The sequence below is a fragment of the Ahaetulla prasina genome, chromosome 10 (assembly GCF_028640845.1).
Source record: "Ahaetulla prasina isolate Xishuangbanna chromosome 10, ASM2864084v1, whole genome shotgun sequence".
NCBI classification, from domain to species: Eukaryota; Metazoa; Chordata; class Lepidosauria; order Squamata; family Colubridae; genus Ahaetulla; species Ahaetulla prasina.
In genome coordinates this window covers 4528389-4552253 of record NC_080548.1, presented here as the reverse complement: position 1 = coordinate 4552253, position 23865 = coordinate 4528389, and the positions used below count along the sequence as shown (strand labels likewise).

The 23865-nt window shown below is 46.3% G+C and overlaps 1 protein-coding gene across 1 annotated transcript in view; it reads right to left on the bottom strand.

Annotated features, from left to right (window-relative positions):
* Positions 1 to 3151: 3151 nt before the first annotated feature.
* The window catches only part of HDAC1 (histone deacetylase 1), a 31085-nt gene continuing 10371 nt past the window's right edge, over positions 3152 to 23865 (bottom strand). The window contains exons 5-14 of the mRNA XM_058195393.1: positions 17825 to 17963; positions 16666 to 16807; positions 14737 to 14829; positions 14154 to 14262; positions 13699 to 13839; positions 12781 to 12889; positions 12566 to 12696; positions 9746 to 9895; positions 4753 to 4801; positions 3152 to 4413 (exon numbers count right to left, since the gene is read on the bottom strand). Of these exons, the coding sequence (XP_058051376.1) occupies positions 4386 to 4413; positions 4753 to 4801; positions 9746 to 9895; positions 12566 to 12696; positions 12781 to 12889; positions 13699 to 13839; positions 14154 to 14262; positions 14737 to 14829; positions 16666 to 16807; positions 17825 to 17963 (1091 nt within the window). The 3' untranslated portion in view covers positions 3152 to 4385. The remainder of the gene's footprint in view (positions 4414 to 4752; positions 4802 to 9745; positions 9896 to 12565; positions 12697 to 12780; positions 12890 to 13698; positions 13840 to 14153; positions 14263 to 14736; positions 14830 to 16665; positions 16808 to 17824; positions 17964 to 23865) is intronic.

Genomic DNA, 23865 nt, shown 5'->3' with positions numbered 1-23865 from the left:
ATAAGCAGCATTTCTCTGAGAGTGAAGCTGGAATGTGGTCTGGCAGCCATTTTAACTCATCTTAGATCAGGGAGAGGTGCCTGCTAATCATATGAGGCAGCAGTCCTAGTTTCTCCTGCCTAAGATGGAGGGAGGCAGGGAGCTGCAGCTGTAGGAACCAACCCCTCAAACTCACTGGTTGTAGGTTCCCTGCAATAGTGATGGGAGACGGATAAAAGTGCCAAAGGAATGTGTTGGTATATGGTTTTAACTGCCCACTGCGCAGGTCATGGGGCTGAGAAATACTGAGGATGTTTTTGGTACAAAGGGTGACCCTCCTGGAGGGAAGATTAGCCTTCTAGGCTTTGGGGGGGGATTATAGAGAGCAAGATAGGTTATCAAGCAGCATCAAAGTAATTCATTATTTTGACAAGTCTTGAGCTCGGCATCTATTCTAATTGGCTTGCCAGGTCTTGTTTGGGGACAGGAATAGCTAAACATTCTTGTGTATTTCATCATAGATTTGTCTATTTATGTATTGGCTTCTTCCCTCAATTCTTGCAAATCTGACTTCGGGGAAGAGCAAGTAGGAAGAGAATATTTTGCTGATCAGGACTCTTGTGTGTCCTTCGAAAGCACGAAAAGACAAGCTATAGCATGCATTGGCTGAGGAGGTGTTACTGCAGTGTTTCAGTACATCGGATTATGGAGGACTAATCATGCTAACTCCAGCAGCCACCAGCAAAATCCGGAAGTTTGTTTTTGGGGCTTGGTTTTTTTTGAGTAAAGCAACTCTCCCCCCCACCCCAAATCTGTTCTTTTTTAAAGTTACAATTGAGCCTTGCAACTCAATCACGTTAGTGGCGGATCAGTTTTCAAAAGCCATTCAGGGTCTTTGATCAACCTTAAGGAATCTGGATGCTCCCACTGTGCTGGGAATTTCAGGTGCAAGTGGGACATGGGTGAATTTGGTGAAGTCTTTTGGCCTTTAGTTACCTGCTGTGAGAAGCAGCTGCAATGCTATCCTTGAACAAAACAATTCCTGGTCTTTAGGGAATAGGCGATAATGGCTGGCAAACAGTTGTTTATTAGGCCACCAATTCTTCCGGGATTCAAGTAAAATGGTGATGTAAGTGCTAAAAGTGTTCTTAGCTGTGGTAAAAGTGTTCTTAGCTGTGGTTCTGTGTTTTTCATTCTTCCCAGCTGGTTTGCTCTTTATGTAAGTTGAGAAGCACCAGCCTTGTGTTAAAAGAGTTCTTGGGTGGAAACTACAGACATTAAAAAACCATTTTCTTGTTCCTTCCAGTGGAGATGTTGATGGAGAATCTGAAAGAACTTCCAGTTGAAAATTGGCTTCAAATTATAAGGACCTGGGACGTACTAGATTCCTATCCCACCTTTTCCTCAGAAGTTGAAGACACTAAAAGAACCTAGAATTGGACTTCTACCTTCACCCATACACACCCATTTTGTCTCGCATCAAACCTGCTGACTAACCCAAATTACTAGGGTACATCTTGACTTGAACCAGAGTTCTCTGCTCCTAGTTCAGCTTCTTAGCCACACTTGACCTGAAAGTTCTGAATACTCTTTTTTTTTTAAAAAAACCTACTGTAGATGCAGCAGCCACTGAGCAGCCAGAACAAAAGTTTAAATGGGGTGTGTCAGGCATAGCTGCAGAAGTGTGGCAGATTAACAAGACATATTAAATCTTTGTGGGCACACACCCTGGTTCCAGTGTTTATACCGCTTTTGCACTTTTTTAATCCAGCTTCAGCTGCTCTGCCAGCAGACAAGCGTGCACCATTGTTTCCTCCAGAGAAGCAAAAAACAGGTGCCCATTTCCTGAGTGCTCTGCTCAGTGTGGTCAATTCCCCTTCCCCAATCTGGTCAATTTCACAACAGAAAGTGGAAAATGCCTGGCTCTGAGCACCTTTCCAACAACCATGTTCCACAAGCAAAATTGATGACACAGAACACTGAAATGATTCAGTGTGGCAAGCAGCGCATGGGAAATGTCAAAAGTTGGAGGTGTTGAAATGCTGGGCGAGTGGCATTCTGCACGTGAAGCTGTGGACACACCTACGTTTAGGTGTAAAGTAACATGTATATGCAAGCTGGGTTTACGTGCAGCATTAAGCCAGAACTACTTTTAAGCCATAGTTTGGCACAATTGGTAAACTGAGCTGCCTCTTTAGTGTTCCAGAATATGCCACCCCTGAGAAGGTTGTTCCCGTTCCCCATGTTTGCTAGAACCCAAAACCTCCCAGCTGTTTTACATATTTGTGTCTAGAATAGGGGTGTCAAAACTCATGTCACGGGCATCATGTGACTTATTGGGACTTTTCCCTTCACTAAACCAGGTATGGGTGTGGCCAGCGTCTGAGGCACCTGGCCCATGGGGGGGGGTTGTTTGACAGCCCTTGTCTAAAGGCAAGTAGCATCTGCTGTCAGTAACTCTTCTCCCCTAAAGGGAGGGAGCCCATGCTATTACCAGCTGCACTTCCATGTTGTCCGCACATTACTTCCATAGATCGTTCCATCTTGATCACTCCCACCATCTCCTGTGCCCTCCCTGGATACATGTACCAAATTCTAAGCCAGAGGTCTTCAAACAGCATAGTTGGCTGGAGAATTCTGGGAGTTGAAGTCCACAAGTCTTAAACTGCCAAGTTTGAAGAGCTCGGTTCTAGGCTGTATCGTCCTTAAGGGCTCAGGACTTTTCCGGGGTGAGAAAGGGGAAAAGCCTAGAAAATGAGTTTGTTTTATGTGAACCATGTGCACTAGGCCGGCCCCGGCTGCAATCCTTTACCCCACTGAGGCCGTATCCCAGAGCAAAAGACTTTGCCTGCAAAAATTCACTGCCAAAAACAGAAAAACAGATCCATTTTATTACAAAGATTTTTTCCCTGCAAAAATGAAAATAAAAGCTTTTATTTTAAAAAACTGTGTATATATATATATATATATATATATATATATATATATATATATATATATATATATGTATATATATATATATATATATGTATATATATATGTATGTATGTATATATACACACACACACACATATGTACGTGTATATATATATATATATATATATATGTATGTGTGTGTGTGTATATATATATATATATATATATATATATATAAATCTTCCCATCCCACCCACCCCCAGAACACACAAATGCAATGATATTTTATTCCACCAATACAAGTATCAAAGAGTAAGAACAACTGGAGGACTGGAGGGCATTTGCATCCAAGCAACTTAAAAAAAAAGGCTTAAAAAAATAAAACCCCACCTTTTCCCCCTCTACCACTGAAAGAGTGACATGGCAAATTAGCAGCATCGCTGGGGTCAACCCCAAACAGTGACATTCTGTTCTATCTCCCACTTCCTTGGTTCCCTGGAAACCTCACCCCACCTGCAAGCCTATTGGAGCCAATGCTCCAATATGGAAATAGGCAATTCAGGAACAGGGAGCAGGCTTGGGCAGGTTTCTTTGTTTTAGGACCATCCTGCACCAGGGTGGTTTTCCTAAGGTTTCCCCTCGAGGCTTGTGTTCATTCATAAGCAAAAGCCCCAAGACAATTTTAAAAAGGGGATCGGGGATCACAAAACTCAAACGGCATCGCTAACAGAGACACACATATCCACTCCTGGCTCCAAAGGGATTTTTTCCTACTACCAGCAGGGTGAGATCAGAGCCTCCCCTGCAACTCCAGAGCTGACACCCCTAGAGCCGTGATGGTGAACCCATGGCACACATGCCACAGGTGGCACGCGAAGCCATATCAGTGAAGATTAGCCATCACTGCCCTAGGGGGACTTATCAAGAGGTGTTAGGGGAAATAAACCATGGTTTACATTCATGGTTCCACAAAAGGGATCGACCCTTCTGAGGCTTATAGACGGGTAAGATGGCTTGGAATTCTGGGCTCCACCTCCATCTCCCCCCATCTCACCCCAAATAATTCTTCCAGAGTTTTTTGGCTGTATCCATACCTCATTAAACTAGTATAAGAAAAGGAGAATGGATGACGAGCTTTCCCCTGAAAAATTACCTTCTCCAAGAAGAGAATCATCCTTTAAAAACACAAGCAGGGACAAACCAAAGGGAAGTTTGGGGTTTGCTTTCCAAAAGAAAACACACAAATCTCCCCAAGGCAAAAGCAAGGGGGACATGAGAAGCAGGAATCTCGGAAATGGTACTTCCCTGGGATAAGCAGGTTCCGGATCTTCCTGGCAGCTCATCTAGGGCAGGGCAGCCAGATCTCAATTCCCCCATAGATTTACAGAAATAATCAACACAAACATATAAAATACAAATCTTGTGGTATAGGGAGGGAACCAGAGTGCTGAACCAGGGAGGTGTGGTGTTCCCCAGCTGTCCAACGTTTCTTAGGTGGATTTTGCCTCTTCCTTTATGCTGTTGGAGAAATAAAGGGGCCAATATATTAGCTTAGGAAGTGTCGGGGGAAAAGCCAATTCTCATTTCTAAACTTAACTCAGCAGACTTTCCATCTCTGCTAATACCAGGAATGGATCCTTGTCTTTTGCAATGCCCAAACCAGCCCCAGAGAAGTTGCCTCCCCAAATTTCAAGCTTAGTTTTTGCATGAACAGTGACAGCACGGCCACAGGGAAGTGAGCACTTATGCACATGTGAAAAGGCTTCATTTAGAGGAGGAGGAACCAGATCTGGAAGCTACAGAAAGACATTTCCAGAGGTGACACCTAACTGCCTCCCCAGTTCCAGGGTCTCTCACCTTTTGGCCTCTGTGGATTCTTCTTTTCTCTTCTCTTCCTCGTGTACTTCTGTAGGAAGGAACATATAACCCTGTTTCTCTCTGTTATAGGATGGACACATACAGAGAGACATCCTTTAACATGCTGTGGATGTCCTTTGAAAACATTTCCCTTGTCATCCAAGAAGCTTCCTCGGTTTTGAACTGAAGAAGAACTAAAAAATGAAGAAGAACCGAGGCAGCTTTTTGGATGAGAAAGGAAATGTTTTCAAAGGGAAAAAAAACCCCAAGAGGGTCCAGTCAACTTTTGGAAAAAGTACCAGTCATGTTCTGACCTAGGCTTCCTGAGACAGTAAAAAGCACACAATTAGTCCCCCAAACCCTCTTTTATTTCAACGGCTGTGAATTATTGTTTGCAGGCGACCGCGCGCCCCGAGCCCCCAGACTTCTCCCGTTTCCCGGATGGTCAAGACTCTCAGAGCCTGGGCCTTCGGCTGATGCTGTGCAACGCACGGTCCGTGGCCAATAAGGCCCCCCTAATTCATGACCTTATCCAGGGGGGTGCCGCGGACCTTATGGGCGCATGGAGACCTGGTTGGGTGCAGAAGGGGCGTGCCTTGTCGAGATGTGCCCACCGGTTTCGCATTCCATCAGCCGAGGGCTCAGGGTAGGGGTGGGGGGGTGGCGGTTGTGATTAGAGAGAGTCTGGAGCCGAGGGAGACCACTGTACCTCAGATTGCCGGGTGCGAATCCCTCTTTGTGAGATGGGGTCATAGGTGTCAGATGGGCTTGCTGGTCGCGTACCTGGCTCCTTGCTGCGTGACAGCTGCCCTGCCCGAGCTCCTGGAGGTGCTTGCTGGGGTGGCAGTTGAGATCCCCAGACTTTTAGTCATGGGGGACTTTAACTTGCCATCGTCCGGCTCGTCATCGACAGCAGCTCGGGAGTTCATGGCTTCCATGACGGCCTTGGACCTGACCCAAGTAGTTGATGGCCCTACTCACATTGGGGGAGGCACTTTGGATTTGATTTTTGTCTCTGGTCAGTGGTTGAGAGATCTGGACTTGAAGGAAATAGTCATTGAACCTTTGTCATGGTCAGATCACTCTCTCCTTCGCCTGGACTTTCTGACCGCCATTCAACACCGCAGGGAGACGGAGCCGATACGTTGGTCCCGCCCCAGGCGCCTGATGGACCCGGAGAGGTTCCGGACGGAGCTTGGGCCACTTCCTGAGAGTCTGGCTCACGGCACGGCTGAGGAACTTGTTGCGGCCTGGGAACAGGCCGCGGTGGGGGCCCTAGACCGTGTCGTGCCTTTGCGGCCTCTGACCCGGCGCAGGTCCCAACCGCCCTTGGTTCTCCGAGGAGCTGAGGGGAGGAAGCGCGGGAGAAGACGCCTAGAGAGTTCCTGGAGGTCCAGCCGTTCGGAGGCTGATCGGACACTAGTGAAGTCCTATAATAGGGCTTACCTAGTGGCATTGAGGGAAGCGAGGCGTAGCTACGCCTCCTCCCTCATTGCATCGGCAGATAACCGCCCAGCCGCCCTGTTTCGGGTGACCTGCCCTCCTTCATCAGGGGAGCGGGATGACCCGCTGCAGGACGTGCTGAGGAGTTTAACGTTATCTATACGATAAAATCGCTCAGCTCGGGACGGTCTGGACCAGAATTGCGGTGACTCAGATGGGACGCCTGAGGGTGGTCTTGGTGACATTTTGTGGGATGAGTTTGACCCTGTGGCTCCGAGGACATGGACAGGTTGTTGGGTAGGCTGAATGCTACCACGTGTTTATTGGACCTGCCCTCCTGGTTGGTACTGGCCACTCAGGAGGTGACACGAGGCTGGCTCCAGGCTATTACGAGCGCTTCCTTGGTGGAGGAGTCTTCCCAGCCGCCTTGAAAGAGGCGGTGGTGAGACCCTCCTCAAGAAGCCTTCCTGACCCGCTGTTTTAGGTAATTATCGTCCGGTCTCCAACCCGCCACGCGAAGGTTGTAGAGAGTATGGTGGCATATCAGTTTCCCTTGCACCTGGAGGAAACTGTCTATCTAGACCCGTTCCAGTCCGGTTTCCGACCCGGTTACAGCACTGAGGCGGCTTTGGTCGCGTTGGTGGATGATCTCTGGAGGGCCAGGGATAGGGGTTGTTCCTCTGCCCTGGTCCTATTAGACCTCTCAGCGGCTTTTGATACCATCGACCATGGTATCCTGCTGCACCGGTTGGAGGATTGGGAGTGGAGGCACCGCTTATCGGTGGTTCTCCTCCCATCTCTCCGATCGGTCGCAGACGGTGTTGACAGGGGCAGAGGTCGGCCCGAGGCGCCTCACTTGTGGGGTGCCGCAGGGTCGATCCTCTCGCCTTCTGTTCAACATCTATATGAAGCCGCTGGGTGAGATCATCAGTGGCTTCGTGTGAGGTACCAGCTGTACGCTGATGACACCCAGCTGTACTTTTCCACACCGGGCCACCCCAACGGTTATCAAGTGCTGTCCCGGTGTTTGGAGGCCGACGGGTCTGGATGGGGAGAAACAGGCTCAAGCTCAATCCTCCAAGACAGAGTGGCTGTGGATGCCGGCATCCCGGTACAGTCAGCTGAGTCCACGGCTGACTGTCGGGGCGAGTCACTGGCCCCGATGGAGAGGGTGCGCAACTTGGGCGCCTCCTGATGAACGGCTGTCTTTGAAGATCATTTGGCGGCCGTCTCCAGGAGAGCTTTTACCAGGTTCGCCTGGTGCGCCAGTTGCGCCTTTCTAGACCGGGATGCCCTGTGCACGGTCACCACGCCTCGTGACGCCTCGCCTGGATTATTGCAATGTTTCTACATGGGGCTCCCTTGAAGGGCATCCGGAGACTGCAGTTAGTTCAGAATGCGGCTGCGCGGGTTATAGAGGGAGCCCTCGTGGCTCCTGTGATGACACCTATCCTGCGCAGACTGCACTGGCTACCTGTGGCCTTCGGGTGCGCTTCAAGGTTTTGGTAACCACCTTTAAAGCGCCCATGGCATAGGGCCGGGCTACTTACGGGACCGCCTACTGCTACCGGATACCTCTCACCGCCCGCGCCTCACAGAGAGGGACTCCTCAGGGTGCCGTCAGCTAGACAGTGTTGCCTGGCGACGCCCAGGAAGGGCCTTCTGTGGGGCTCCCACCCTCTGGAACGAACTCCCCAGGACTCCGCCAGCTTCCAGACCTCCGAACCTTCCGTCGCGAGCTTAAAACACACCTATTTATCTGCGCGGGACTGGACTAGTTTTTTAAATTTTCTAATTTTAAATTTTTAAATTTTATAGGGGTTTTAATTGGTTTTAATATCTATATTATTTTAATAATCAGGCTTTTTGAATATGTTTTCTTAATGGTTTCTTAATTTGTATATATATGCTGTTTTATTTGCCTGTGAACCGCCCTGAGTCCTTCGGGAGATAGGGCAGTATATAAATTTGAATAAATAAATAAATAAATAATAAATAAAAATTGTTCATTCTCAGCTGGTAATGAGTCACAAAGAATTTGTTAAGAGTCCGACAGAAGTCTGTCAGTCCTTCCGGATAAGGCTAATAAGCACCCACCTTTATCTCCCTTGACACGCTGCCAAAGACCTAATTGGCAATTAGCTTTGCAAGGCCACACGGAGCACAGAGTCAAAACGGAGCTTCAGAATTTAAACCGACCAGCATGAATAAAGTTGCTTCCTGAAAAGGCTCACATACCTTTGCTCCTCCTTTATGTCTTATGGGAGGGGCCACTCATCTCCAACCCTACTCCTGAGTCATCCCTTTTGTTTTAACTGTTCTTGCTTTCTGGCAGCTCTGCGCATGCGCGCACTGGGAACAGGCTCCCCCTGTTCCTCTGCCCTGCTGAGGTCCGGCTCTGGAGGCAGCACATAACTCCCAGATGGTCCTGGCCCTCTCTCTGCCTCCGACGCAGAACCCTTGTTCGAGCCTTCCCCAGACTCCAGGACTGGCCCATGTTCCTCCCCAACCTCCTCACTGTCCGACTCTGCTACCAGCTCCGCAGGCCACCGGCAGACCACAACAAGTCATATTTGAAAGAGAAAGAAGGCATGGGGAGACAGATGCCCCAGCTCAGCTGGAGTTTTCACAACTGTGTAGCTCAATTTGCCTGAAATGGTGTATGGCTTCTTGCCTGAGCAAGCGGTTGGACTAGAAGACTTCCAAGGTTCCTTCCAACTCTGATTTGATTCAATTCAATTCTCTATTCTATTCCTACTCCCATTCCCATTCCCAATTCATTATTCTTATTCTTATGTCTATTCTATTCTATTCTATTCTATTCTTATTCCTATTCTACTCCTATTCCTTGTGCACCAAACCCAAAACTGACCATCCTCCCTAATCATTTTCTAAGGCTATTATGGGTACTGAGGGCAGAAGGACAACAATTTGGCTAGTTGATCCTGTATTTTTTTCCTTGTGAAAGTGAACAATTTTAGCTGTGGAATTCATGCGGGCACCAGGAGGTATCAAAGACTAACTGGAAAGCCAGTGATGATTGAAGAGATTACATTAGAACTCTAACCTAACAAGTAAATAGTGCGTAGTGCCTTAAATGGTAATATAGATTAGAGAAAACTGCTTCATTTTCTTAATGAGGTTTGTACCTTCAAGCTTTCTCATAAATGTATTATTTTGGGGCAGATGTATGGGCAGCCTCCCTTACAGTCATAAAATCAAAAATCACTTGTACTCCTAATAGGATACAAGCCAAAAGTCCAAATATAGAGGTGATAATTTGTCACTGCTTAAAAAGAAACAATCTGCACCTACTCAGATAGTACAACCACAATTTTAGTCCAGGAGGTGAAAACACACATTGAGGCTCAGCATAGCATTTCTGCAACGGCAAAGCGGAACTAGTTCTCAATGGATGGGAGATTAGAGGTCTTGCTGGAAAAGTCAGCTGTGCCACTAATTTTCGGGGGGGCGGGGGGGTCTCCCCGTAATAAGCACATTTTACCAATCGGGCAGGATGAAAAGTACTGCCCCACAAATAAATAGCTACCTTTCTTCTCCTCCTCCTCCTTCTCCTCTTCTTCTGTTTTTGTCCGTTTAGCCTTCTTGAAATTGGCAATGTTTTTGCGACCCCCTTCCCCTTCGTCCTCCGAGTCCGAGAATTCCTCCTCACAGGCGATTCTCTTGTCCGAAGAGCGGACTGGGAAGGGAGAGAAGCAGAAAAGGACGTTAGTGGCTTTACATTTCATACAAAGGAGGAGGAAGGCTAGAATTATTCTATTTTTTCTTCAAGAGTCAATCTTCGTCCTTAGACATCCATCCATTAGTGCATTGACAAAAACTGACTTTTTTACAAGGAAAGATGGGAATTAACACACAAGGACCCTGAGATTAAAAACCCTAATTTACCCTAAACTAAGAGTCAGTTTAGTGTAGCAATGAAGGTCTAAAAACCAGAAGATTCCTACAGTTCCCATGGGCATGTAAGCTGACTTTGGGCCAATCACCAGGAGACTCTGAGTTCTAGCCCTGCCTTTAGCCATAAAAGCCAGCTGGCATGACTCTGGGCCAGTCCCTCTCTCGCAGCCCAACCCACCTTACAGGGTTGTTGTGAGGAAAACAGAAGGAGGAAGAAGTGTTAGGTATGTTAAGGGGCGTGCATAAGCGCACAAACGTGCCTACCGTTCCTGTCCTATGTTTTTCTTTTCTTCTTCATATATATATATATATATTTTGTATGATACTTACATATATTGTTGTGACAAAATAAATAAATAAATGAATGAATGAATGAATGAATGAATGAATGAATGAATGAATGAATGTTCATCACCATGAGATAGCTGGATAAAAATAAAAAGGCAGGATAACAACATCAGTAATAATACTGACCATCCATAGAGACTTATTTATATATATACATATATAAAAATGTTTTATATAACATTTTAAAACGCCAATTGCAAAAATAAAAATGACTATTATTATTTTTATTGGTTACACAGTTTTCCCAAGGTGCAGTACAAGTCAAAATGACTCAGTAATCACAAAAATTCCATCCAGGATAAATAATCCTCTAACAACAGGTAAAATAAATGCAAGCACAACTCCCGTATCAATTTAAAGCAAAATTCCTACAGGATCTCAAGTATGTATGCTACTGCAATTAGACTAAAATAGGTACGAGCCTGGGAATTGCCACCATGAACAAGAACAGGGTGAGATAAACAGATTCCAGAGTCACTTTTCAGTCAAATAAAAAGGTCTTTCAGACTCTTAAACACAACCACAATCACTCCACGCACACGTGGAAACATATGACTAGTTTTTGTTTTTCTTTCTTTTTCTTTTCCCCCCTAATTACTTGCATAGGGATCATTCTTTATACTATTTATGTTGTTTGCACCAGTGAGGCTAAAACCAATTTCATTGTATACATGATGTACAAGGACAATAAAGGCTATAGTACTATATATTAAATCCCTTTGAAAAGCCATTAAACTAACAATAAAACTGCTAAAGGAACATAGGGAGCAAACAGGACAGTGGTGGGAGAAATGGGGCAGAAGAGAAGACTGTAATTAGAGGGCTAAAACTCCACCCCTGCAATTGAATCTGGGCTCTGGATCAAGTACAGATCCAGTGAAGAGCCTGGCGCTGTGAGGGAAGTGCAAGGGAAGTGTAGAGGGTCCCAAATGGCACCCTTCTGGGCAAAGGAGGAATCAGGATTGCAAGCCAGTAGACGATTACCGTAATTGAAGCATGAAACACATAAATCAATAAAGCTGCAGTCTGCTCCACCAGAAACAACCAGTCCTAATAATATTCATCAAATAAAACTTAGCCACTTGAACATGGACACTGAAGGATATCTGTGATGAAGCACTAGAAGGCCCTGTGTTGTGGCGGGCCCTCTCCAGTCATCAAAGATCATAAATGACCAAGCACCAGCAAAATGATGATACTGAATGCCCTGATCATGACACAGGGCACCAGGAATAATCACGGATAAAGAAAATAAGATTGATTTTCTGTTGTTAATGCCGGCTACAAGAGGAAATTCCCAGAAATGCCACAATGGACATCTGCGTAGCAATCTTGTGTAGCAATGGGATGCTATACAAGATTGAAACCAGTCCAATAGTGAATGATCTCCAGGGATTGCAAGCTAGACGGCGGTATCTGGTGGCCGAGCATATTAAAAGTGGCCATCCAGTCCAAAGAATCAGCCCTAAAGTCAGATTTAAGACTTGGCTACCAGAATATCATTCAGAACTCTGCAGCATGTTGTCCCAATTGAGCTGCTTAAACTGAGATTGAAGAGGATCAAGCAGGCTGTGGAAGATAAATGAAGACTCAATGGTACAAGAGCAAGGAATCTTTCAACATAGAACAGCACACTTGAAAGTCTGGAATGTTCACAAGGGAGGGAGGGAGGGAGGGAGGGAGGGAGGGAGGGAGGGAGGAAGGAAGGAAGGAAGGAAGGAAGGAAGGAAGGAAGGAAGGAAGGAAGGAAGGAAGGAAGGAAGGAAGGAAGGAAGGAAGGAAGGAAGGAAGGAAAGGGCAGGACAGCTTAATCTTGACAACTAAAATGCATGGACTTGCTGGTTGGGGAATTCTGGGAGTTGAAGTCCACACATCTTAAAGTTGCCAAGCTTGAGAAATCCTGGCCTAGAAGGTAGTAAAAAAACAGTCCAATTTTCAAATCTCTTCCCCCAAGATCAAAATACATTCAAATACAGATGGAGCAGAGGAAGATGGTGCAAGATGATGGAAGGAAAAGAGTAAGTGATATTCAGCACTTATTTGAGAGGCATCTGTCTAAAAGCCCTCAGCTGAAAGAAAGGACCCCTCTGGGCTTGGCACTCACTGGAAATCCGTTTGTCAGGATCTTCCTCCTCTTCATCGCCACTCTCCTCCGGCATAGCATCCTCTGGAATTGGCTGCATCTGCACGCCAGGGGCATGGGGGAGCATCCTCAGGTTCTCAAAGAGACGTTGCCTGCAACCGAGTAATCAGAAGTCAAGCAGAAACCCTTCAGCAGAAGTCTAGCCCCTTGCCCCAAAAATAAATGCACGAGCTTACTTTATCTTTTCCAGGTATTCATTGGTGTTTTGGTTGGTCATGTTGGAAGGGCTGATGTGGAGTTTGAAATCCGGGCCAAAGTATTCAAAGTAATCATTGTAAGGAAGCTCTGTGGAAGCGTTCAAAGCATGGAGGTTAGGGTGTTAAACCTGCATCAAGACAATTCAAAGGAACATGGAGGAAAGCCACAAAGACGGCATCCACGGCCTCAAAATGGTGCTGAAGAAAGTGCAAAATCAAATAATCACAGGATCATAAAAGCTTCTTTGGGGACTGGCATGCCTTCCCAGCCCAACCAAAGCAGAAGGCTGATGCTGCCAGAAAACTGGAGATTACACAAAATGCACTTTGGCTCCTGTAAAATTAACAAATAAACCTAAAACAATGTCCACTGGCAATTACTATGCATTTCTTAAGTAGCATCATAGCTCCCTTAGCATCAAGACTCAGGCACAAGGAACCAAAAAACCGACATAATGAATTGCTCAGAATAGTATCTTCATTGCTATGCACTCATAGACAGGAGTCTTGCCAGACCAAAACACAACACTCTGCAGAATTATCAGATAAATCCTGACGTTTTAGGGAGGATCCTTCCAGGGCACCTTTCTGCATACCAAGGATTTAAGGCCGATTTATCTCTTAGCTCCTTGTGAAAGACCCCTCCTCCTCTTGCAACTCAGCAGCCAGATTCCACCACAAATATAGATGCAGGGCAAGCCTTAAACTCATCTTCTAAGTGTAACTCTGATCTTTACCAGAGACTCACCCCAAGTCCCAGGGCTGGCTGGTTTTCTGATGCTTGGCTCTGACTCTCAAGCAGCTCAACAGCTGCCCTGATTCACCTGGCTGTTGGGATTCCCTGAGGACCTGTCCGTGCCCCATTCCCCAAGTGAGCTAAATAAGGGTCCTCCATACCATTCGGGATCTCTGTGTTCAACGCCACAGCCGTCTCATACGTCCAACACCGGGCCACGTTACGGATTGTGTAGCCACCACCTCCCAGCATCAGCATGGGCAAATTAAAGCTTTTGATGAACTCCACACACTTGGCATGACCTGGGGGAAGGAAGAGCCTCAGTCTGCTGGAAGTGAGCTTCCACTGAGCAACAAATCAGCAGAATGATGATGGAGCGAAACAACCCAAGTGAGCCACGAAACACAATGGGAAGAGATGCATTTCAGAGCACCTTGTGTTAAAGAGAACCCTTGATTCTCATTGTGCCATAAGACACAAATATCCAACCTTCAAAGATGCTCCTGCACTCCTGCAAAACATTGAGAGGCCCCTCAGAGGACACACAGTTGATTCTGACCAACAAAGCATCCTTGAATAATTCACCCATCGCCCCCTTCCAAGAAACCCCTCTTACCTTTAATGGTCAGATTAAAACAACCCAACCTGTCCCCTGATAAAGAATCTGAGCCACACTGCAGTGCAACGGCACTCGGCTGGAATGTCTCCATCACTTTAGACATCACCTAGCCAGTAAAAACAAACACCTGAGTATGGTAATAAAGTAGCAAATGCACAGAACCTGAAGGGTTACTATCAGGACCCCTTTCCTTCCACCACAATCTCTGGCAAAGCCAGCCCAATGCCTTCAACAAAGTCTATTCCCCAATGGAAGCCACCCAGAGGTCCAATCTCATGTTATCCATCCATGCAGATTAGGGACAAGCCTCCCATCTCCTCCCACCAACAAGACCTGAAGAAGACCAAGGGCTTGTCAGTGGTGAACAGGTAGTCTGAAACTTGTGCTTTCATCCCTTTCTTCCCTTGGGTTCTCCCACCCACTCCCTGCTCCTCTAGGTTGGAGAGGACATCAAAAATCCTCTGATTGCCATTGCTAGAAGTTACAACTTTCTCCACAAACTGCAAGTCTGCAAAGTTTACTGAGGCAACTGCAGCACCTGCAAAATGAACTAGAAGCATTCAAGGACTAAGACATTTACCGGCTTGAAAATGGCTTCATAAGACTCATCATCGATCCCATCCCGGAGAGGATAGTTGACAGCATAATATTTTCCTTTACCCGCACCAATATCCTTAGGAAGAAGAAAAGATGGCATCTGAAATTCTAGCTGGGGCTACTTTCAGAGGATGCCCAAGTCAGGGTCTGTTGGTATTCTGATGCTCGCAGAGGCTCTGCAGCCCAATAATGGGACACCCTTATCACGTCACCCAGAATACCCCAAAGGGGTTGTCCACAAGCTTCTTTGGCTCCCTTAGAGCCAAGTGTCTATGGAGATTCTTAGTCATCCAGGATCACGGTTGTCCCAAAAGGGCTTTTTCAAAAGGCAACTGGACTTTCGGGGGGAGGGGGGTTTGAAGACATTTCGCTCATCCAAGAAGAAACAGCTTCTTGGATAAGAAGCAAAATGTCTTCAAAGAAAAACCAGAAAGTCCCGTTGCCTCTTGGAAAAGTACCTTTGGGACTTTAGAGCCAAGGTTTTCCCAACGACACCTCCCCAAAACAGGAGAGTCAACCATCTTGTCCTGCCCAAGAGGGCTCAGTCCAGAAGAGGACTGGGGGTGGGGGGTGAGCTGGTGCTGAATCAATAATCTGAAATAAGGCAGATTCAACAAGTATGCCAACTGGCTCATCCGATCCCAGAAGATACGTAAAGAAGGGTGAAAAACAACACATGGGATACCCATGTGTTACTTTTTGCCCTTCCTCACTCCTCTCTTCTTCCCCAATGACTAAGATTTTGCCAAATGCTGCCCAAATGTTCCCTATCTAGTCATTCCCTATTGCTGTAAGAGCAAGCTATTTTCCGGAGGGAGGGGGAGAGATCTTGACAGAGATGAGTACTCCATGACTCACATTATGCTTGCAGGGTTCCCTCAATTTCTTAAGCCAAAACAATGCATTTCTCAGGTAATTTAGTTTTTCATGGAAAGGAGAGCCTGTTTGATGTAGCAATTAAGGCAATGTTTCTTCAACCTTAGCAACTTTAAGATGCATAGACTTCCCCAGCCAACGCTAACATGTGTGAACTTTAACACTACATGCTGGCCGAAGAATTCTGGGAGTTAAAGTCCACACATCTTAAAATTGTCAAATTTGAGAAATACTGGGTTAAGGTGTCGGACAATTCCTAAGGGAAACCTGGATCAGAGCCCATCTTTAAAGAAGTGACCTTGAATCTAATAATCAATAAATACACAGGAAGAGAAATGGAACAGTGTTAAGAAAGTTTCATATTTGAATTGTATTTCCATTGTTTTAGAATTGTAAACTGCCCAGAGTCACTTGGCTGGGAAGGGCAGTCACAGAACAAACAAATTTTAAACTAAAAACATTTCGCACACCCCTGTAGGCATACACAGTGTTTTCTAGGACAAAGGCCATGCTCTGCCTCTCCTTAGTAGACAAAAGGCTGCACTCCAAGAAGGAAATATGAAAGAGAAGTTCTTTAGTCAAGCTGTTGTCCTTTTCAAGTGAAAGTCGACTCCGGAGGATTAATGGAGATGCTTATGTAATTTTGGGAAAATTTCTGGGATGTCCTTCAATCTAGAGCACAGATCTGGGATTTGAGGGTCTAATTGACCTAGCTTTTGAGTTGAAACAACATCAGTCAGATGTTATCATAGGAGCTTATTTCAGTTATAGGAACAGTCAATAAAACTAATGAGATTACTCTCTTTCTTCCATTCACTAACATTGTGACATAATTTCTGTTGCATTAAACTTTTCAATTTGGGAATAGGTGTGTTAGTACCTCTGACTCAGAGAACGTGAATCATCTTGTTTTAGAAGGAGAGAGGATCATGCAAAGCTCTGTTACTAACAGGGCCTGGAAAGTGTGCGAGCCAACCAAAAAGAAGGAAAAGGGACTGGATGCCCAGGAAGATGCATCTGAAGTTCCCATTCTCACCCGCAGATCCCCAGTTCCTGGGAAATATTCCCCATACTTATGGAAGGACGCTGTCATGACACGGTCTGTGGTGTAGAAGGCTTCCTCCACACCATCACCATGGTGGATGTCGATGTCAACATACAACACTCTCTGGTGGTACCTGAGGTTGCAAAGGGATGTCAGGCTGGCACCTCAAAAACAAAGTTCAGCCATGAGGAACCTAGACATTCCCCCCCCCTCCGCCCCCAAAAAGTAAACCCAAAATTATCAAGTTTTAAAATTCAGTCCCTAAAGCCACACTAGGCTTTGTTAAGAAGAAAGAAAGCTTGTGTGATTGACAGCCGGGTGAGGTTTCAAACGGTCATCCCAAGATAATACCGAGGGGTCAGGAAAGGTGGGAACAGCTGCCAGAGACCTAAGGGCATCGTTAACTGCTGAAAACTACACAGCCAGGGTGACGAATATGTTCTATGCATTTAAATCCCATATGGGGAGATGTTTCCTTTTCCTTCATTTCCAGAAATAATTAATGTCATCAATCCGCCTCTTAGGGAAGCTGAGGAGCTGCCAAGGATCTAGGTTCCCATTCCGCACCCAGGCTGTTGAGTGTCAGGGTGGATCCTTTTAAAAGGATGCATTCCTGAAACACTCTTGGAAGCGTCCCTTTTGGCCATCAGAATGAGTGGAGAGCAAAACTCCACTCATAACAAAGCATAACAAAACATCCATCTCTATCCATCAAGACTCAGTTTCATGCTGGGCTCAGATTCTGCAAAATTCCAGGGATGCCTCTAAATGCCCACTGAAAGCTATTATTGGACCAAATAATGCTTCTTGGACTTGCCTGTCCAAGGCAATGCGAAGTCAAATCTGTGCCTGCGCTGTCTCATACATAAATTCCCTTCATGATTAAACAAGAGCAAAGCATCTCAGAGATTTCCCTATCCGAGCAGCTTATCCTGCACAGGATGAATATGATATTTTTGACAAGGTGAGGATTTCATTTAGATCCACAGTATAAAGCACTGTTCTCAACCTTGGCCATTGTGTGCACTTCAACTGGCTCCAGCATGCTTGGCTGGAGAATTCTGGGAGTTGAAGTCCACACATCCTAAAGTGTCCCATAAAGATGACAATCTCATTTATGTCCAGAATATAAAGTGGCAGTTTCACATACTTTAGCAATTCTAAGATAGCCAGGACGATATCATTGACGTAACAGAAGCCAGAAGCCTCTGACTTCTTGGCATGATGCAAGCCTCCAGCCCAGTTCACCGCGATGTCTGTCTGTTGCTTGTTTAGTTTCACTGCGCTTGCTGGGAAGAGAATTTCAAACAAGTGAGAGAGCAGAGATGACAAAGCAGCCATCACAACCAGACTTATACTGATGATGTTATCTAGTCTGGTAATGAAACGTTTGTAAGAAAGCCATCAAGAGAGCACCAAGGACATCACACTACAAATAGTCTCCTCTATCGGTACCATTTAGAGATCTGCAGACTCCCCACTATTAAGGACAAAGGGGAGGCTGCCAGTTCAGCAGCTGGAGATCCTTTGGCTTGGCACAAGATACCCAGAATTGACAATCAAAAGAAACTATGCTAAGGTAGTCCTTGAGTTAGAATCGTAAGTGAGCCCGGAATACAGTTGTAAGACTTGCTGATCATTAAGCAGGTTATCATGTGACTATATCTGATCTTACAATATTTTTTGCAGCAGTCATTAAATAAGCACCAAAATCATTAGGAGTTTTTTTGCTGGAAACCAGAAGTAAATCCCAGTTTCTGGGGAAAAAATGTTATAAATCATGATCAGTTGTAAATGCAAGCTGATCATATGATGATGGTGGGAAGGATAGCCATCAGAACTTCAAACTCTGGACATCCCTTGGACAAACTCTGGTTTATCGTAACTTCAAAACAGTCATTAAGCAATTAATCATAAAGGACTGACTGTATACACTTACAAGAACCAGAATATGGATCACACAGAGTGACTCCCTCTGCTTCTGAAGTCAGATGGATAGTATTAGGTTTCAGTAAGTTAAGAATGGACATTCTCACAATACATGCCCTCCTGTGTTACTTGGCCCCAAAATTTCAACCACTTATTTCCAAGTGCTGTGCTGGGATGCAACTGTCGTAACTACCTGTATGACTGTATGACTGTATGACTATAACTTGTTGCTGGCAATCCTTATGATTTATATTGATATATTGATCATCAATTGTGTTGTAAATGTTGTACCTTGATGAACGTATCTTTTCTTTTATGTACACTGAGAGCATATGCACCAAGACAAATTCCTTGTGTGTCCAATCACACTTGGCCAATAAATTCTATTCTATTCTATTCTATTCTATTCTATTCTACCTAACTCATGATAAACTGCTACTCTCCAAAACAGATGTGTGAATTACAAAGCCTGGAACTCTACCTCCTTTACATCCATTTATTTGAGAATCATGCACCCATCTAAAGCACATGCACTCTATCCTCCTGAGTCAGCCACCTCAGTTCATATGTTCTCAAAGTGTGCTACCGAGGCAGGAAATGTTGGTCAGCCATGTCGGTCACAATCCCCTCCAAACCCTGATTTGTTTGGAGTATTAAGTTCTGAAAGAGAGCTACAGACTAGATTAAACAAGATTCTCAATGCTGAGTCTTTTTCTTTCTTCTAAGCAGACACAAGGAACACTCCTGGTCAGGCCTTGTTATGCAGGTCAGGGGATATGAGGGGCACATCCCACGCAACCTTCCCCACTTCAGGCCAACAACGTCATTCATGTTCATGAAACATGAGACATTATATAAGGCAACGGTCACCAACTGGTGGTCCATGGACCACTGGTGGTCCGCAAAAAAATTTTGGTGGTCCGCAGAAAAACTATTTGCATTTTTAATATTGCATTAAATCAGGGATCCTCAAACTGTGGTCCCTAGGACAGATAAGTGCAATGAATGTTTGTGTTGCTGCAGAAAGTCTGCCACTTCGGGGTTTTTTCGTGCAAGTTGGAGGGCAGAAATTCCAACTTGGGGTCTGCTTCAGCCTCCTGGTGCAGGGCTTTGGGCAAAGGATGGAGGGAAGTGTTACTGGTGGCAAAGAGCCAGAGGGCCTTGTTCCAGTGGGACTGCATCATGGCCTGGAACTGACTGACCATCTCAGCCCACTGAGCTTCCAGATGCTGGTACCTGGCCTTGCACTCCCGCAGGTCTTCCCTCTGCTTGGAAAGCCTATGCTAGCAGTCCTCAGTGAGGTGCTTCTGCTGAGCCTCCTTCTCGGCCAGATCCAATTTGAACTGAACCAGCTGTTTGCCAACTCTTTCTCGTGGTGGCTGCTTAGCTCCAACAACTGCTTCCTGTTGGGGCCCTAAGGAGCCCGGGTGGGAGGGCAGGTGAGGCATGGGTGGGAGAAAGGGGCAAGCAGAGTCCCGCAAGGTGCCCCTCAATGTGACATGCCCACCCAGTCACATGACCTAGCCACGCCCACCCAGCCAGTCATTAGGCAGATCATATTAGTGGTCTGCAAGATTTAAAATTATGAATTAGTGGTCCCTGAGGTTCGAAAGGTTGGTGACCCCTGATATGAGAAATGGGTAGTTGTAAAAAAAAGAGGATGGCTGAGGATGGGATGGTTAAGACAGGATCATTGACACACTAGTCGTGAGTTTGGGCAGATTCCAGGACAGTGGGGTGGGGCTGGCTTGCTCTAGTCCATAGGGACACAAAGAGTCTGACACAAAGGGACACAAAGGGACACAGAGTCTGACACAACTTAGCGACTGTGCAACAACAAAATGTCAAAAGACCGATCTTTCCAGTTCTCCCTATTTTGAGAATCATTTAAGATCTGGTTCGATACCAAAAATGGGCAATTCTTTTGGGCAGGTGGGCAAGTGTGCAGCTTGAGAACAGCTGTGGATGCTCTCATAAAATGGATACCAAGGAGACTCATGGGGAAGACGCCGATTGCTCTTCCCTTATTTAGCCAGCCAGTATGGTCTTTATTGCTCCAAGTGATCCAAATTGATTTTTTTCCCAGCAGGGGGACATACTTCTTCTTTGACGGAGGGTGTCTTCCTTATCGCCTTGAAAGAGGCGGTGGTGAGGCCCCTCCTCAAGAAGCCCTCCCTGGACCCAGCTGTTTTAGCGAACTATCGTCCCGTCTCCAACCTGCATTTTACGGCGAAGGTTGTTGAGAGTGTGGTGGCACAACAGCTCCCCCAGTACCTGGATGAAACTGTCTATCTTGACCCATTCCAGTCCGGCTTCCGGCCCGGGTACAGCACGGAGATGGCATTGGTCGCATTGGTTGATGATCTCTGGAGGGCTCGGGACAGGGGTTGTTCCTCTGCCCTGGTCCTATTAGATCTCTCAGTGGCTTTTGATACCATCGACCATGGTATCTTGCTGCGACGGCTGGGGGGGCTTAGGAGTAGGGGGCACCGTTTTGCGGTGGTTCTCCTCCTATCTTTCTGACCGGTCGCAGATGGTGTTGGCAGGAGGGCAGAGATCGGCCACGAGGCGCCTCATGTGTGGGGTGCCACAGGGGTCGGTTCTCTCACCTCTTCTGTTCAACAACTACATGAAGCCGCTAGGTGAGATCATCCGTGGTTTTGGGGTGCAATGTCATCTGTATGCTGATGATACTCAGCTGTACATTTCCACCCCTAACCACCCCAATGAGGCCGTTGAAGTGATGTCCCGGTGTCTGGAGGCCGTGCGGGTCTAAATGGGGAAGAACAGGCTTCGACTCAACCCTTCCAAGACTGAGTGGCTGTGGATGCCGGCATCCCGGTACAGCCAGCTGATTCCATCACTGACTGTTGGGGGCGAGTTATTGGCCCCTATGGAGAGGGTCCGCAACTTAGGCATCCTTCTGGATGTACGACTGTCCTTAGAAGATGACGGCCGTTGCCAGAGGAGCTTTTTATCAGGTTCGCCTGATACGCCAGTTGCGTCCCTTTCTAGACCGCGATTCCCTATGCACAGTCACTCACGCCCTCATCACTTCCCACCTGGACTACTGTAACGCTCTCTACATGGGGCTCCCCTTGAAGAGCACCTGGAGGCTCCAACTGGTCCAGAATGCCGCTGCGTGGGTAATTGAGGGAGCAACTCGAGGCTCCCATGTAACACCTCTCCTGCGCAAGCTGCACTGGCTTCCGGTGGTCTTCCGGGTGCAGTTCAAGGTGTTGGTTACCACCTTTAAAGCACTCCATGGTATAGGAGCGGGTTACTTACGGGACCGCCTGTTGCCACCAATAGCCTCCCATCGACCTGTGCGCTCACATAGGGAGGGCCTCCTCAGGGTGCCGTCAGTCAGACAATGTCGACTGGCGACCCCCAGGGGGAGGGCCTTCTCCGTGGGAGCTCCTGCCCTCTGGAATGAGCTGCCACCAGGGATACATCAACTCCCTGACCTCCGGACCTTTCGACGCGAGTTAAAGACCTTTTTGTTTATCACGCAGGGCTGGCCTAATGTAATTTTAACATGGGTTTTATCATGGTTTTATCATAGTTTTAACTTGCATTCGGCCTAATTGAATCAGATTTTTAAAATGTTTTTTTAATTTTTTGTGAAATCTGTTTTTACCTGGCTGTCCTTTGGGAGAAGGGCGATATATAAATTAAATAAATAAATAAATAAATAAATAAATAAATAAATAAATAAATAAATAAATAAATAAATAAATAAATAAATAAATAAATAAATAAATAAATAAATAAATAAATAAATAAATAAATAAATACTTTTAGAGACTAGCATGATAGCTGCCATTAGCCATTTTTAATTTCTATGTCTGCTCAGAGAACAAGTCGGGTGAAATTCAGCGGATTCTAACAGGTTCTGGAGAACTGGTAGCGGAAATTTTAAGTAGGTTGGAGAACCGGCAAATACCACCTCTGGCTGGCCCCAGAGTGGGGAGGGAATGGGAGATTTTGCAATATCCTTCCCCTGTCACGCCCACCAACCACACCCGCAGAACCGGTAGGGAAAAATTTTGGATTTCATCCCTGGAACAAGTATGTGGATCACAGGTGTTTTTACAAATTACAATGATACCAGAGGACATCATTATACTTTATGCTCTAGCTTGCTATTATTTTCCAGATTATTTTTTAATTAAAATAATCTAAAAAGATCTAAATCAGGGAAGGCAGAGAAGCTGGCAGACATCAAGGGAATTTGCTCTGGATTCAGGGATCCATAAATCCCTAAATATTTATCCAGATCTCTGCAAATACTATTCTGAGATTACTATTCATGGAAGCATTTTATTTATTTTATTTATTAATCGTATTTATATACCGCCCTATCTCCCGAAGGACTCAGGGCGGTTCACAGGCAGATAAAAAACACATAAATACAGATTAAAATAACAATTAAAAAACTTATTCTAAAAGGCCGAATGTTTAAAAACAATATAAAAAATAAAACCCATTTAAAACCAATAAATTTAAAATCTAATCCAGTCCTGCACAGATGAATAAGTGTGTTTTAAGCTCGCGACGGAAGGTTCGGAGGTCCGGAAATTGACGAAGTCCTGGGGGTAGTTCGTTCCAGAGGGTGGGAGCCCCCACAGAGAAGGCCCTTCCTCTGGGCGTCGCCAGACGACACTGTCTCGCTGACGGCACCCTGAGGAGTTCCTCTCCGTGGGGGCTCACGGGTCGGGGAGGGGTATTCGGTAGCAGTAGGCGGTCCCAGAATAACCCGGCCCTATGCCATGGAGCGCTTTAAAGGTGGTTACCAAAACCTTGAAGCGCACCCGAAGGCCACAGGTAGCCAGTGCAGTCTGCGCAGGATAGGTGTCACGGGAGCCACGAGGGCTCCTCTATCACCCGCGCAGCCGCATTCTGACTAACTGCAGCCTCCGGATGCCCTTCAAGGGAGCCCCATGTAGAGCGTTGCAGTAATCCAGGCGAGACGTCACGAGGGCGTGAGTGACCGTGCATAGGGCATCCCGGTCTAGAAAGGGGCGCAACTGGCGCACCAGGCGAACCTGGTAGAACGCTCTCCTGGAGACGGCCGTCAAATGATCTTCCAGAGACAGCCGTTCATCCAGGAGGACACCCAAGTTGCGCACCCTATCCATCGGGGCCAATGACTCGCCTCCAACAGTCAGCCGTGGACTCAGCTGACTGTACCGGGATGCCGGCATCCACAGCCACTCTGTCTTGGAGGGATTGAGCTTGAGCCTGTTTCTCCCCATCCAG